At 34.2% G+C, this 15,600-nt stretch overlaps 1 protein-coding gene across 1 annotated transcript; it reads right to left on the bottom strand.

Annotated features, from left to right (window-relative positions):
* Positions 1 to 7,295: 7,295 nt before the first annotated feature.
* On the bottom strand, positions 7,296 to 13,110 carry LOC120631236 (sperm flagellar protein 2-like). The gene is made up of 2 exons (XM_039900718.1): positions 9,701 to 13,110; positions 7,296 to 9,333 (listed from the first exon to the last, which is right to left on the bottom strand). The coding sequence occupies exons 1-2, from the start codon at positions 13,015 to 13,017 to the stop codon at positions 7,296 to 7,298; spliced, it is 5,355 nt and encodes a 1,784-aa protein (XP_039756652.1). The 5' UTR covers positions 13,018 to 13,110.
* Between the last annotated feature and the right edge of the window lie 2,490 nt (positions 13,111 to 15,600).

Below are 15,600 nucleotides of genomic sequence, written 5' to 3'. Positions count from 1 at the left end.
TCGCGGAATATAGCAAATTAAGCTCAATTTTCATTGTATGTCATAGAAATCCGCAATGTAACGTCTGCTTCTATTCAATGTTTAACGGTATGGGTTTAATATAAGCCTTCTTATACCGTAACAGGTTAGCCTGCTGAGATCCAGGTGAGATCGGAAACAAGGGCAAAAAAATATACTTTTTCCAACATAACTGTTACCAAACGTTTTCTCAGCTACGCGTCGCCTGTGCGAGCGTAATACTTTTAAGTTTGCACAAAGTAACGAAATCACTCAGTATTGTAACCTTAATGCTTCCATTAGAAGTATAATATCAAATTGAAAACACTCTCGAATAAAAAGGCAAATGGATTTTATATTATTTTACAGAAATGCAGAGCTCCGTATCAATTCTGTTTATTTTTTTGAGCTTTCCAATCGCGATAAAGCGATAGCAATATCGTAACGAAAGGTACTGGCGATGACAAAATGCTCTACTTAAAACAATAATAAATAAAAAAAAAAATGCATAACGTATAACTAATAGGATTATGTACCTGTATTATTCATAAAAATATTCATCAGTCATCTTAGTGCCCACAACACAAGCGTAGCTTGTGTTGTGGGTAATTAGTGTGGGTAATAAGTGTTACGGTAATTTTATAAAGTGGGTAAATAATTAAACTTATGTCCATGACATTGAGTTGGTGGGTATTTTGATATAAATACGGGTGCATTTTGCTATACAATTCATCCCCCCGATGTCGTCGAGCCCTGGGGCTCTTCTCATGGCGAGCTTTCGCGCTCGCCCCACTCCCCCGGTGACGCCGTAGCAACCCCTCAGGTGGTTATCGGCAAGTGTCCATCCGAAAATCGAATCGAAATATACAATTCAGTCCTATATGGACTCGAACGATGCAAAGATGCCTCCCGGTGTCTTAGTCGTTTATCACTTACTTTGGGGCTAGATGCGATGTGTTGTAGTATATTGTGACGTTGTCGTGTAGTATATTTATTTAGTTATAATAGGAGCATCATCATCATATCAAACCATTACCGGCCCACTACAGGACATGGGTCTACTCCCAGAATGAGAAGGGTTTAGGCCCTAGTCCACCACGTTCGCCCAGTGCGGATTGGTGGACTTGACACGCTTACGAGAACACCATGGAGACGCACAGAGCAGCAGGCTTGCAGGCTTCCTCACGAAATTTCCTTCACCGTTAAAGCAAGTGACATTTGATTTGACGGCCGATTGGCGCAGTTTGCAGCGACCCTGCTGTCTGAGCCCAAGGCCGTGGGTTCGATTCCCACTACTGGAAAATGTTTGTGTGATGAGCATGAATGTTTTTCAGTGTCTGGGTGTTCATACGTATATTCTAAGTATTTATGTATATTTTTCATAAAAAAAATCATCATCAGTCATCTTAGTACCCATAACACAAGCTACGCTTACTTTGGGGCTAGGTGGCGATGTGTGTATTGTCTTAGTATATTCATCTATTGTTTATTTATTATTTAATTTATTTTAATTAATCATTATCATCATCATATATGACCATTACCGGTCCACTACAGGGCACGGGTCTCCTCCCGCAATGAGAAGGGCTTAAGGCAATCCACCACGGTGGCCCAGTGCTGACTCGTGGTCGACTCGACTCCAATTCGTGGACTCATACCTTCGAGAACATTATGTAGAACTCTCAGACATGCAGGTTACTTCACGATGTTTTCCTTCACCTTCGAAGCAAGTAATATTTTTAATTACTTAAAAAGGACATAACATAAGTTTGAGGTGCGCGGTGGGATTTGAACTCTGCCTCCCCAAAGTGCAGTCGAGCTCCTACCCACTGCGCTATCAGCGCTTCTATTTATATACCTACCATTTGTATTATAATTGCTAAAATAAAAAAAACTAACATATCCTTATTTTGTTAGGGACGCTTTTTTCATTACGGACTTTAATTTTTATTTCGTCCACCTGTAAGGACGTTCTCAGCGGTTGTACATTGCGAAAGGGCTTTGAACGCTTTCATGCTTTACATATTCGTATTTTTATAACACTTTAATCCTTCATATGACAAGTTTTGAAAAACTACATATACTGATGACGCTGAAATCTGAATAGACAATGTAAAAATAATTTACTTTGTGTACCATGTTACAGTATTATTTTACAGTTTGTAATTTTAAAATGTAGTCGGGTACTACATTTTGAAGTGATAAACTATCCCACATCGTTTTAGGACCGGTACATCCACCCTACATACTTCATATACCTACGGACTACATACTAGTATATGTACCTATTTTCGTTTTTTTCTCACTCCTATTTTTATATTATTCTTATAATTACAACGTACGACGTAAAACAACGAGAAAGTATTTAAAAAAAAAATATCTAAGGTTCTGAGAAAAACTGAGAAAAAAGTTTATCCTTTAAAAACCCCTTTTCTTCTTTCAACCTGGTTGCACGATTCTATTTTAGATTATTAGTAACAACAAGCAAGCAAAGTTAATTTTTGTATTCTATCCTTTCTAATTTTGAATTCAGAACTAAGTATTTATTGAAACTACCTGTAAAGTAAGTATAATTCATTATAGTGATGATAGGGATTCAACTGTTTTATTGCTATGCCAATCATATCTCATTTTATATAGGTACGCAACTTTTCATCTCACTGGCGAAAAAAGTTTCTATTGTAGACACTTTGATTTCACGCTCTAACTTTAATACAATTGAATACAGTGCTGAAACATTGACATTTTGTGAATAATATTATTTTTAAGTTAATTTTTCAGAGCCGTGTTTTAGTATTCAATTGTAGGTTATTAAAAGTAGATATAAACTTAGGTACTTTTTTATGGAATTTCTAAACGTTTCGCGAGCGTATATGAAACGCCACTCCGCAGTGTCCTAAATTCAAATCAATCTTTCACCAATTTTTTCAAGAGCAAATATTAATATAAAAGCTATATCATATATATATATATAAAATATATATATATATGATATAGCTTTTAAACAACGAAGGCGTAAAAAAGCTAGTCAAATAAAAAAAACCGCGAACCTTTTGTAATCTCTTTCCTGAAAAGTAAACAGAAAAATAGACGGAGGGATCGATTGCCCAAATCTGATGAGCAGGGTGCGATTGGCGGTACCAAAGCATAATGCAAGGTCGCATATTATGAATAAGCTAACGTCCTAGGATATGCGTGCTGTCGTAAGTTTCCGCACAAGTTTACCTTAACAAGAAACACGTGAAAAATTTCCAAACATAATTTTGGTTCCTACCGACTGCGCCAATTAGAGGGTTCAATTAGAGAGAGCATTTGAGTATTACAAATAATATACTCTAATTATAAGTAATAACATCACAATGATCTTCATCAACCCAAGCCGAAATCGAGTTAAGATTGTAGAGATCATCAGGAAAAGATGTTTGTAGGTTTATAGAAAAAATGTTTCAAGAAATGCACTATAACTCTAAAAAAACTTACTTACTACTACTACTTTAAAAAAAGTAATCACCAATCCTGACTTACTAATCCTTATTAATATAGTAAATGCGAAACTGTTTGTTTGTCCTTTCTTAACGCCCTACATAAGATCATCGCACACACACTATGTAACTACCTACCTGACACCTGTCATTGAAACGAGTAAGTATGTTTTAGTAAAACTACCAAAAATAGTCCAATCTAAGAAGCAAGAAGGCGGCACCGTTTTCGAATCTGAAAATTCCAAAATATCAATAGAGTCCTAATGATTGTGTTATACTTAAAAACTTTTTCTGTTATCTACTTAATTATTAGAAATTATATCCGGACGAAATCGCGTAGAACCGGCAGTAAGAGTCCGGAATATTTGTAGCACTTAATTTGTCAAAAGGGATTGCTTTATTGACTTATCAACACGCGTCAATAGGAAAAAGTTATTTACTTAAACGATAATTTTAAAAAGGTACCTTTGTTAAGTAGTAAATCCTCATACGAAAGTCAGCTTGGTGTGTATTTGATAAATCCTTTAAATTTTCAAAAATTATGTTGGACATTCATTTTTACAAAATCAACAAACAGCGCCGCGCCGGCTGGACAAAAGGCTTCCTTCAGCCAACATTAAACAATTAAAATTCCTAAATAAACAAGACATTTTTTTTTTTATTTACGCCGGCGTTTAAAAGCGGCGTCGTTTTTATACTAATAATTGACGGACCAGCGATGGTTTTTGATCCAGTGGGTTATCTGTCCAACGTCGACGGGATGGAGAACCATCGCCTACTTATAAACAGACGAACACTTCCTTAGTAGACTCTTGTGCCATATTACACTGGCACCGCAACATAGTACCTACCTAATGGCGGTAGAAATAAGCATGGCGAAAGTAGGCACTCCTCCGGACGAGCTCTGTGACAAAAAGCTCAAGTACTCCTTCCTACTTTAGTTTGAGTATTATCTATCACATTGTCATTCGAAAATATTTAAGAAGCAGCATTGTTAGAGCAATACACTTAAGCTTTTTTATCGTTTACGTTATCCTTTATACTATAATTAGCGGACCCTAGCGCCATCTGTTGGGCTGATTCATTTAAATCGGTCCAGCCGTTTAGGAGGAGTTCTGTGACATACACACGCACACAAGAAATATATATATAAAGATAGGACTTTTCTATTAGCTTTCGCTCAAAAAAAATTGAACTTTTATCGAGATTTTTATTTTTATCTCCTAGATATCAACCGGTAATTTATTGTAAAATTGTACAAACACTTTTATTGGGCCAATGATGACGATGATGATGAGATATTGGCTAGAACTTGGGATGAAGCAACATTACTTTGCGGAACTTAACCATGATAAACACTTTAAAGTAACAGCGGCTGGGTCACGGGAGCACAAAGAAAACAAGGAAAGGAACACCGAAAAAAATAATTCGTTGTGACCCGGGAAGAAAGCGAGACGTGAATATCGATTCTGCCTTTTGATCGGTTGCCAAAGCCTGCAAGTTGCACTCTATACCTACCCTATATTACTGTCGTGTTTAAAACATACTTAATATAAAACAACTGCGACCACTAAGCTTAATATAATAAGCCAAGTCACATAGATATAAAAGATGGTCAAATCATCCCTCTAACTAGTAAAATAAAAATTGTTTTTTTAATTTAATTCCATCTGTCCATCACCGAATATTTGTTATTTTTTTATGGATATATCTATGGGATAGATACATCTTATATTTCGTTATTTAGATACATCTTTAAACGAGCAATTCTTGTATATATATATATATATATATACAAGAATGTATGTAGTATGTATGTAATGTAGTAACTATTATATATACATATATATATATATAGTTCTATATATAGTATATTTCGGCGGCGATATATCGATCTAGCTAGGATTCATTTTTTAGAAAATGTAATTTTATTCGTTTTTTCCGGTAATAACCGATTTGGAGCAGACGAAATTGCACGGGTCAGCTAGTATTTCTTTAATAGTCTTCTATATTTGCTTTTCTCAATAGCAAGTCGTATCATAATTTCTTGTTTGTATTAGAGTTATAAAAAAATAAGCGGTGATAGCCCAGTGAGTAAGACTTAGACTTCACTTTCTAGGGCAGAGCTTGAATCCGCTAGTTTGTTTAACTAGTTAAAAAGTTTGCTCTTTTTTTATTGGCAAGTATCAAATGATAATTGAAGCAAAAAATTGTGAGGAAACATGCCTGACAGTTCTTCATAATGTTCTCAAAAGTGTGTTGATTGCACCAATTCGCACGAGGCCAGGCGTTTTGGACTACGGCGTTAACTCCTTATCATTCTGAGATGAGACCTGTGCCCTGTAGTAGGCCGGTAATATATGATAAAGAAAAAATGGACTTCTTAAACAATTATTTATTCGACGGGCTAACATTAATAATTGACAGTGCATCCCTTGTTCACAAAGGAAGGTCGGTCAGTGCCTTATCCTACAAACATTTTTTGAACAAATAAAACTTAGAATTTGTTATTTATGTTATGTGCCGTGCATATTTACGTTAAAATTCTAATAATAATGTGAAACTTACTAGTGTATCCACGTTTATTCCACAGCACATTCATAAATTTTCTCACGAAATAAGCCATTGCACAAATTGCACGAAATTGCCCACAAAAAAAGGAGACGTTCTTCTCGCAGTTTCAACTTTGGAACAAAACTGAAATCGATGTTTGAATTTACTGACTAAAAATGCCACATGTTATGCCACATCATAATAATGTCGCAGCAAAGGATGATATATTCTTACATCCTTTCTTAAATAACAATTAATTTATTTACAAGACGACCTTCCGTTCAGCGGTTCAAGTCACCTGAGTCCAGAGTTAACTCCTTTAAATCCGACTACGGAATAGTTCAGTCAGTAAATAGCCTATAGCAGTCCACTACTCCTAATCATCACGCTGGGCAGACAGGTTGGTGATCGCAGTAGATGGTAGTGGTAACACAGACGACACTGCTGCTCGTTTTTCGTTATATTCCCTTAGTCGCCTCGTACCACACCCGTGGAGTCTGGTGACAAGTGCATTCTGATCTGCCGTGACCACACGACACTCCTTAACTAGTATGCTATACTACAAACAGTGCCTTTATTCGGTATTGAGAGATTCTGATGCATTCGTCAGATTCGGGATCAGACAGATTCGCTGTTCGGCAGAAATTTTAGTCGTGCACACAAAAATAAAATATACCTATCTATTATCTTAGTTTCCATGACATGTTGAAGACATCTGTATTTAACATGTCTACACTACGCTTTGATTCTACGAAAAAAATCATTCAGGAATACGTGTGTGTTAAATCCTGCCTATACTTTTCTCTTAAAAGTCGAGTGAACATATCAATATTTTTACGAATATTTTTTAATTCTTAGAGTGGCTTTTGAATTCAGGATATTCGAAAAAATAATAGAAACAAGATAACCATAATTTATTTAAGCTGCAGAAGAGTTTACAGAGTTTAGAAACAAACAACGAGGAAAATTAATACTGATAAAATCTGTAAAGAAAAAGAGGGAGGGAAGCTTTTTCACAAGGATGCATGCATGCATGATGATTGCAGATACTATATTATAAGCATCTGTAAAAGTACCTTGTGAGAAAGCTTGTTGGCTAATAAGAAAAGTCTCAGCCTATAGCTATTCAATCATCAGGCTATTCATCTCTCAGTGAAAACAATTTACTCACAGGTAATTAATTTTTACCCGCTTTTCTACAACAATAATTAAAAAATACAAAGACCTAAGTAAACCCAAATACCGTCACCTACTGTATTCATCTCACATGCAAACATTTTGAATTTCCTCAGCTAAATTTAATGCAACAAACTTCTTGGATTTGTGTAGAATTTTACAAATACTAGGTTCAGAAACGAATTGGCACACATATATGTGCTTGTTATCCGTGTTAACTTCAAGTTGTTTCATTACTTCTTCTACTTCTTCTCTAACTGGTGTAACTTTTCCTTTGGGTGATGGCCAGAAATACCAGGGTAAGCAAACATTAAGAACGTTCCAAATAACGGATTGGCTGACTGCATAAGCTAAAGTAGGGTCTTTTAGTGGTTCAACTTTTGGTTCTTCCTCCGGCTCTATAAATTGTGGAGGCTTTTCTTCAACAATCTCAACCTCTGGCTCACATGGCCTACAAATAAAGGTAGTACTTTTTATGTCCGTAGCAGATTGTGTTTTGCTCCGACGTGGAGCGCTTTTTTGTATCTTAGGTAGTCGAGCACTGACGGAACTTTCAATTTTTTTGGCTTTAACTCCTTTACTCTTCTTCCCTCTTTTGTCTATATCGGGTGGGAGTTCTGTATATTCAAGCTCATAAATAGTAGTCCCCTCACAAATATTAATGACATTCGTTATAATTTTCTCTAAAAATAGTGCTGTACATTTGAAAGCACAAGCCAAGCACTCATCTCTATATTCTTTGTCTCTTATAAGCCTACACACCACTTTTTCGCATTCCGTTAAACTAAAGCATATTTTTTTGCCATCAGCCATTGCTAACGCTGAAGCGAAACCTTCAATTGGATTAACACTCTTACAGAAAGCTAACAAAAAGGCTGAGTAATTCATAACATTCTCAGCAGTCTCAAATAATTCAAATAAGAAATGTTTCATCAAGACTATTCTTAATTGAGCATGCCTGTCTTCCGTATTAAAATCCTTCTCAAACCAAAGTATTTCGTTGATGAAATCTTCTCTAGAAATCAGTTCAGTAGATTCCAGATCATGACAACGAAAGTTTTTACGAAGCAACAATAACTCTTCCACTGTTGGAAACCTTATGTTAAGACAATATATAAGAAAATCAATCCAATAAACGTATGTAGTTTCTCCGAACAACAAAATCACTAATTTAGGAATCTGTTCAGGGTCTACGCGTGTCCATTCCTTAGGGAACAATGGCCCATCGCAAGACTCTTTGCTAAAATATAAGAAATCTTGTAATAAAAAAATAAAGGCTTGTTGCAAGGCTATTCCTGTTGGCGCTACTATTTTAAACTGGCTACGCAGTTTAGCTAGCTGTCCAATTTTGAATTGTATGTTGTTTACCAGTTCTTTCACCATTTTCACTCTACGTTCATCTTCTGATGCAGAAAAATGTATAAGATTTGGATCTATGATGAATGTGTCATTTTCAAGAATAAGGTTTTCTTGAATCCTTTTGCCACCTTCTACTGCCATTTGTAAATATTTACAAAGACGATCTACAGATTTAATCTCATTTAAATAATAGGTGTCTATATTATTTTGAATGTCCATAAATGCTTTGTGTATGCTATCATTAAATAATTTCATGTCTCTATAACATTTGTACTGCAAAGCAAGCAGACGCAAATTAGCTCTAAACATTTCCCCATTAATTCCCATCGTCCACTCCTCTATGCATTTTAGAGCGTTCTGTTTAAGAAATTTTTCCGCATTAATGGACTCTTCTGAAGTGTCTTCATCTTTCTTTTTTGTTGGTGGTACTATTTTTGCTATTTCACTATATTCACGACTTATAAGTGATCTGTATGAATCATTGACATCTTTAATAACTTTAAAAGCAAATTTTACATTGTTTTCTACTATGATGTCAAAAGGATTATTACTGTAATCAATTTTAATATTCTTCAACTGTAATTCTTGAAATGAGTTTTTCAACTGTCGATATACCTTATCTTCTCCTCCTTTTCGACTTCCAGATGTTTCATCGGATTCTCTAAATATTTTAGTTAACTCCTTGGAAGTTAATCTATCGTGAGGTGGGCAGCGTTTAATCATTGCAAAATAAAAGTCATGCAATGATTGATATGTCAACATAGCTCTGAAATAAAAGTTGTTTATTTTAAAATATCAAACTTACAGGGTTAGGTACAGGTAGACTTTAAAGGGTTCCAAATGATCATCATCATCACCATATCAACCGATTGATCTCCACGGGACATAGGTCTTTTATAGGGAGTTGTGCCGCTTGGGTCCAGCGACTCCCTACTAGGCGAGTCGCCTGATGTCGTGCTTCCAACTCGGGGTCTACCGGTGCGAGTTCACCAGCACTTAAGGACCTTAAAGTCCATGGGTACTTCGAGTAATGTGCGCCGCGCATTGCCACTTCACTCGTTGAGTTATGTCCCTAACTCTGGTTCTGCAGTTCTTGCTCTTAATTAATTAAATTCAGTTTTACAGTTACATACCTATTTAATTCAGTCTGCATACAAGAAATATACGTGTTAACCATAGTTGTTAGTTCTTCCATCGTCCAATTTTCACAAATAAGTAAATATCTCTGCTTTTCGGCGTGTAACTTTCTTTGGTCGCATATTTTATAAAGCTTATTCTGTAACTCCTTTATTCTGCAGTGCCATTCATTTTTAGTCAAGTTTATGTCACGCCAATCATTTTCAAAATCGTTGTATTCTTGTAGAAAAGTACTTACTAAATCTTGTTTACGAGAAGGAAGTGTAATTATTTGTTCCATTTTGTCTTTTATAAATCTAGTGTAGGGAATAAGACAATTCATTTGTATGCGTATTCCGAAAAATAGTTGCTGCATGTCGTATATGTAAGTTTTCTCAATTTCTTCCCAACATGATGCTAGTGCTACACCTATGATGTCAGATATTGGTATTTCACTGTATTCCCAGTCCTCTTCCCCTGCTAACAAATCTATTTCCTCCACGATGGTAAGTGTTGTAAAAGACTTAATTCCATTTTCTCCAGCCTCACTACATTCCATAGTAACTAATTCGTCGTTCTGGACTACTTCTACTGAATCAGGAGCCTTTACAACTTTCAAATCATTAAAGAAAAAAAAAGGCTTACTAAACTTTGAATGCCGACCCAGCTTTTCTTTAGGTTTTTCTATAGAAGTTTCAGGTTTGACAATTTTCGATTTTGTTCTCTTATCATCAGAACTTGGGAAGTCAAGACAGCTTAAAACATTTTCCCCAAATATTTTATCGTCTGACTCTATATAAAGTGTATAATCACCTAATATGTATTTGCAAATTAAAGCCAGTTGCTCCTTTTCTATTACTTCATAGTACATACTATAATTTATTCCTAACGCAGCGTAAAATCTATCAATCATTTCTGAATTTTCCGCTGTTAAATACCATACTACAAACTCTTGTAGAATATCTTCAGTTTCTTTTAGATTTAGATAACAAGTGAAGTAACTTGTAAACGGTATAGATATTTTCTTTTTATGTGGATCGTTAACCAGTTTAGAAACTCTTACTTCTTTATGTGGATCTTTGTCCTTTTTTCTATGACTAATAATACTCTCTTCAAGATAAATTTCATCACGATCATCAAGGTCACCTTCATCTGGTGGAGATCGACCCGAAAACGTTTCTTCTAAAATTTGTGCTTCGCGATAAGTATTAGGATAGTTTATTATCACAAATCCATTAATATCATTTTGGTCTTTTATATACTCAACAAGCATAGCAGATAATAAATGATCAGTTAGAGATTCCCCGAAATTCAAAGATTCATATGCATATCGGCCCAGTTCCGCTGGATTTGATAAAGTTATTTCTTCTTCGGGGATGGTTTTTGGTGTTTGGGTTTGTTTGGTGTTAGCGAGAAAAGGACCCGCCAAGGGTGGTAATATCTCACTATCTTTACTAAGTATCTCATCTTCAGTTTTTATTGATTTAATTAACTCCTTATCCTCGTCCTCTTGCGCTACGGCCATAAATTTATCAAATGATAATTCGATATCTGTGCAACCTATCATCTCAATTTTAAATCTCCTAAGACAATAATTAATAGCAGATTCCAGACGCACAACATGTATTTTTTTGTTATTAAGTAGTGTTTGCAATGCAATTGTAATTGATCTATCTGGGAGACCACGAACAACAGCTTTCGTAGAGAAAGTATGTAAATCGGCTGGTAATCTTTGAGGTGGATATGGATACTTAATTTCAAGAAGAGTATATACTAAGTGTCCCAATATTCTAGATCCTAAATATTCATATTTCCTTTCTTCTGCTTCTGGGTCGTAATTTGGAATTAACAATTCTAATTGCCAAGGGTATGTATAGTTATGATACTCATTAAATTGAATATCATTCAAAGCCTCTTGCCTGTCTAATTCTAGCCGAATAATTTCTTCTTCTTTGGGCGATGGTTTTTCTTCAATTCCTGTGTCTCTTAAAATGTTTTCTATTGGTTGATAAATATCAAAAATAGGTTGTTGTCTAAAGTATAATGCTTTCCACTCGTGGATATAATGGTTTGGAATTTTGTCATTTAATAATCTTTTAAAATAAGCATATTTTGTTGCAAAGTCAATAATCGAAAGAATTGTTTCGTAGCATATTTCGTAATAGTGCTGCCTTTTTCTCTTAATTTTTTCTGCATACAGTTTCTTGTGCAGCATGTTCTGTCTTTTCTTTTCAAAATCAATTTCAAAAAATCCTAAATTCATTTCTGCTTTTACATTGTCAAGAAATTGATTAAATTGCTGCATTCTTTGGTCTGCAAACTCTGTTTCACCTTGAATTCTATTCTTTGCTAGATTCCGTGCTTGTTGCTTGGTTTCCATTATTTGAGTGCACATTTGTTTTTCAAACTGCGACAGTTTCATAACTTTTTTGGAAAGTTCTGTATCTAATTTAAATTCTTCCTTGGCAACCGAAAGATCCCATAATGATCCACTTAAAACATTTCTTATTTGTTTTTGGAATTCCTCTGAGTCTGACTTTTTATGCATTCTAATGTAAAGATTATCAATATAATTTTTTGCCCATTCCGTATCAATAAGAGATTTCTGCCTTTCAACAGCTTTTTTTTCTAATTCAAGCAAGTCTTCATAAGTGTAATTTTTGAATTCACAAGGATACCTCAATGAAAATTCCTCCATTTCTTTTTTGTTTTTAGCTGATCTTTTTTTTACTGTTACATCTGAATGTTGTAATGGTGTTTTAGATTCTTCTATTTTAGCTAACATTTTTGAATATTTATGTCGTATATAATCATAAGTTTCTTGAACGTCCTTTGCTTTTTTTCTCTGCCATTCAATAAACTGTCTCTGATCTAACAAAGGTTTTGATAGTTTATCAACAAAAGATTCTGGTTTATCCTCTACCTTGTTTATCGTAAATCGATGTTCCATTTTGTCTACTAAACCTGACACTTTTTTTCTTTCTTGTTTAATGAAATTAGTGCGATCCATCTTGTCTAAATGAAGGAACAGTTGATAAAATAGACGGAGCAATGTAGATCCTTTGCCTTCTATAATATTGTGCGTATCATCATCAGTTAAATTTATTTCTAAATCACGCATCCATTCTTTTATCAACTGCCAATTGTTTTTAATATCTACACCTATGTTACTTGGCCTTATAAGATAATGCTTTTCATCATTTATTATATGATAGCTTCTCAAAACACAAGATATAATATACCCGTTTTTCATTTTGTCTCCAAACACTTCGGCCTCCCACGTTATGGGTCGCTGTAATCTTTTAGTAAGCCATTCTTTAAGCATTTCAGCCATTTCTTCTTTCTGAAACTTGCAAGTGGAAATTTATATAATATTCTAGCTATTGATCAATGAAATTAAAGACCATATCACAAAGCTAAAGCTAAAATGATGCATAACAAAATACAAAGATATTATAGATTCCATATGGACTGACATCGCTTCGATTTAAATAATTTTTTTACATGAAATAGGTGCATTTGGTGTAGTTTCTTTATGTTTTAAAAAACATTTAAAATAAACGAGGATATAAAAACTACGTAACATTTAAAAAAAAAAGAAAAACGTGTATGTACTTATCGTAGACTGAGTAATAGATTACTCAGTCTACGGTACTTATGCACAAGGGTTAGAAGTTGTACTTCTTTGGCGTAGCAAGATGAAATTTTTTCAAAATTTTATCTTTTGCCTCGTAGACAGAGAAGTAAATAGACAAATGGTTGGCGTGCCGCTTGTGAGACAGAGCATATTTGAGAAGTGTTGCCATACATTTTTTTACCCCGATTCTAAGGTCCCAGATTTCAGGTCTTCTCCCACACTTATAGTTTGTTGGTATGTGTTTATTACTATTTGTTCCATACAAAATGTAGGCATTTGTTTCATTAGAAGCAGCTGCACTTAGAAACATATCCTAAAGGAACTGCATAATAATTTTGAATGTTCCGTAATTAACTTAATTGTAAAAAGGGAACAGTTTATGGAATAACATTAGTACGTTGGTCTGTGAAGCAATTTGGCAGTTTTTATGAGAAAGGCTCGTGATTAGTTGGAATAGGGAAACATAAATACTGAAAAAAATAAAACAACGTTATAATGGTAATAATATAACAATAATCATTTATTTGCATATATACTTTTGTAAACACCTGTATGTTGTTGTATTATCAAAAATTGTTTTGCTGTTGTACAGGCATTTAAATGGTTTCTTTACAATCATAAAATTGAATTGTAATAATTACAATTTAACAAGTACACCAAACAAGAGAGAAGCATAATGTAGGTTTCGCATCAATCAGCTCAATTCAGATGAATCTATATATCGAGGAAGGCTATAGAAAAATGTGAGCGAACGAAGTCGCGTTTTTTCGAACCACTAGTTGTAATTAAAGATAACCGAGGGTTCATGAATGCCTCTCGAGATTAAAAAAATTGTATTTTGGCAGACAATTTATTAAAGATTATCAAGGATATTTGTATCAAGAAGACCATTCTTAACAGAAAAAATACTAATTCGTAAATTAATGATTTTTTAGTAGGCTAAAAAACAAAAAGTGTCATAATTATATCATCCAGCATATCTCCATACAATGAAAACTCAAAAGTGTTGGAACAGCGTTAGGATACAGAACCTAGCTTGTTAGCTTGTTCTTTTTAATGACCATATTTTTATGAAAGTGTTTGCTGCAAATCTTTGTACTCTTTTTGGGTGTCCAATTAGTGCGACCTGTGGATTCAACCCATAGCATCAATAAATTATGGTCCGTAGGAAAACTGTAACAAAATATTTTAAACATAATTTTTAATTATAGTTGGGAGATTCGTTTCTCCACAGAGTATAGTTTTAAGTTTAACATTCTGTACATGAAAATGGTCAAAAAATATTTCGAGGAGTATCAAAAATTAGGTTTAGACTTTACAACGTAGTGCTTGCATATTTGTAGTGTGTGTTTTTTACAGTTCCACCAAATAAATTTTTTCTCTAATACATCAACATCATATCATACATCCATGGAATTAAATTTATGATTATTGACACATGAAACTTGAAATTCTATAATTTTAATAAATTAAACTGCGCAGTTTGGGGAATTTTCATGCTGAATGTAGGCAACACTACACTCTATTATACTTTAGGTTATGTATGATTGAAATTAGCATAAAACCTTATAAACGATCTATTTTCTATTGTAAATGGTGTTGTATATTATAGAAATATAATAAACGATAATTATCTATACTTTTAACAAATCAAAAGTATTGTACTTACGAGTGGAACGACAAATCCGGAAATTTACGTTCTCTATCACTTTTACATCCTAAAACACTGCACAGAGCCATGTTTTCGCAAAAATTCTTCACGGAAGCTGGTTATTAACAATGTCAAATTAGTTAGGTCTGTATTTTTGTGCTCACAATCCGTTTATCTCGAATTTCTTACTAATAAAACGATGGCTAACTGTCAAACTTGTTTCGCAAAGTGCTTTGCTAATCCATGAAAAAACCGGCACGCGGTATGAGACAAAAGACCCTATCGCTTTATCTCGTTTATTTACAAGACGTATACATAAGTTGTTCTCTTACTTGTGTGAATGCGACGGATGCTATCCATTTGTCTATTTACTTCTCTGTAATTACGTTTTGCCTTATTCAACGTTTGTAGAAAAAACTACACTAACAATAGAAAAAAGATATAGGCACACTATTATTTTAATGGGATGGACGGGTGTTTCAAGCCTCCTCTTTCCATTTTATTCATTGTTATTGTTTTTAAATGTTAGTATCTTCATTACATCTACAATTTTTAAGACTGGCAGCAAATTTTTATTTTTATTAAATATATGTATAGTTGGCAACTCGTTAATCAGTTAAATGTCATCA

Source organism: Pararge aegeria, chromosome 17 (genome assembly GCF_905163445.1).
Source record: "Pararge aegeria chromosome 17, ilParAegt1.1, whole genome shotgun sequence".
NCBI lineage: Eukaryota > Metazoa > Arthropoda > Insecta > Lepidoptera > Nymphalidae > Pararge > Pararge aegeria.
The sequence above is the reverse complement of the archived record's forward strand: the minus strand, read 5'-3'. Positions and strand labels throughout refer to the sequence as shown.